At 30.2% G+C, this 1,849-nt stretch overlaps 1 protein-coding gene across 1 annotated transcript in view; it reads left to right on the top strand.

Moving 5' to 3' along the window:
- LOC106472170 (O-acyltransferase like protein-like) overlaps positions 1-1,245 on the top strand; it is a 21,403-nt gene extending 20,158 nt beyond the window's left edge. Inside the window, exon 15 of the mRNA XM_022401656.1 lies at positions 1,102-1,245. Within this exon, the coding sequence (XP_022257364.1) occupies positions 1,102-1,245 (144 nt within the window). The remainder of the gene's footprint in view (positions 1-1,101) is intronic.
- The last annotated feature ends 604 nt before the right edge of the window (positions 1,246-1,849 follow it).

The following is a 1,849-nucleotide window of genomic DNA, read 5'->3' as shown; positions in this document are numbered from 1 at the left end:
TATGAAGTTTTCCCATATTCCTTAGATGTTTACATATTGTTTCATGAGAGACATGCAATTTCAGGAACATTTCACAAGTGTGACTAAGGTGACGTTCAGACGGTTCGTTTAACTATTATACGTGGTGTACGTTTTTTGGGGATGGTTAATGAAAGTGTTCCAAAACGCGACATGAATTTCTTGACTACCTAGTATAAAACAAATTCTAAACTCCTGTAGGAAAATATTGCATACAAATGAGCTGTTGTATACCCTTCCTAAAACGATCAATTTCCGCTGGCATCACGTTACTCACGAACACAAAACAATGTCAAAATGTAGTTTTAATACATGTTGTTCCACCACAACTTTATATCGGCTGTATTTGTGACGTAAGTTGCTGATTTGCTTATTCAAAATTGTTTTAATATAACGTATTCGACCTTTTCTATAAAAACAAAGCTATTCATTTTATTTTTTACAGAAACTATAATAACCTAATACTGCAGTTTCGTTTACTGCTTGAAACTATTGGTCTTAGGTTTACTAATGATCATCGTAAGACATAAAATTGTAACATACAATTTGTATATTAGTATAAAAATATATTATTGAGAATTCCTTCTACTAGATTTTCAAAAGTTAGATCAGTAATATAGCAACCTTTATTTATTTTATTAAAGTACTTAAACATATTTGAAATTAGTCATATATTTAAATAATTATGAAAATCGAAACTACAACACAATGAGAAAAACAAAAATGTTGAACGAGGGATGATTATAAACACATGCAAATATTTTTGGTTCAATTTGGTTAAATAATAATATTAGACGCAAAGCAAAATTATACCTTTGTATATGTAAAATGTTTCTTAACTTAATTAAGCGATAATATTATTATCAACTGGCAATAAGAAGTAAGTAATATATTACATTTTTTGTTATAACATAGAATAGGAGTATGTGAACAGTCTTACAGATTTCTTTCTTTTAATGTTAATATCAGAACATACAGTGAAGTTATAACTTACCAAATATTTGTTAATTAACTTTAGAAATTTAATAGTGTTACCTACTTTTATGATTGTGATGTTCACAATGCATGTTCTCTTACGACTAGATATACGGCTACTTCGGTAATTTGATGGTGGTCTACCCATCAGCGTTTATGTTTACCCTCTTCTTTGAATCTCCATTTCTATCACTTGAGAAATTACTGTTGACAAGGTTCACAGAGAAAAGAGGGATTCAACGCTTTACCTAGTGAACAGAAATAGCGAAGGAAGAGTAGAGCTAACATCATGCTCGAAGACCAAACCTCCAACACGCCATGTGGAAGAAAAATGTCTCTTCGTTTCATCAAAACTTTCTGTATTTTTCTGATTCTTTTCGAGACGACATAAATTGACTTTAAGAATATTTTGAAGCATTACGTAGTTGGTAACTTAACCTCTCAAATTATTAGCTTGTTCTTAAACATTTCACTACTGGCGAGGTCTACATAAAGCAATATATTGATTCATTTCAGTTGCGAGTTTTGTATACAATGTAAAATTCCTCAAGAAATGATTAACCCAAAAATATCGTGTAAGCGAAGTTTTCTGCACATCAATTCTATTATTTATTTTAACTGTGGATTACTTATTATGTAGCTTGTTTACCTCGGACAATAGCAGTCACTATTTATTTATTGGTTGTATTTATCATATTTTCTGTAATAGGTGAGCTGTGTTAAATTACGAAATCAATTGTATGTTTTATACTATTCTTCAACAATATGTTGTTTGTCCGTATTCGTATAATAAATTATATATGTTACTAGCAACGTTGCCCGGGTTTTCTAAAAAAAAACTACTGTCTCTGTTTCC

The sequence above is a fragment of the Limulus polyphemus genome, unplaced genomic scaffold, assembly GCF_000517525.1.
Source record: "Limulus polyphemus unplaced genomic scaffold, Limulus_polyphemus-2.1.2 Scaffold118, whole genome shotgun sequence".
Classification (NCBI taxonomy): domain Eukaryota; kingdom Metazoa; phylum Arthropoda; class Merostomata; order Xiphosura; family Limulidae; genus Limulus; species Limulus polyphemus.
The sequence above is the reverse complement of the archived record's forward strand: the minus strand, read 5'-3'. Positions and strand labels throughout refer to the sequence as shown.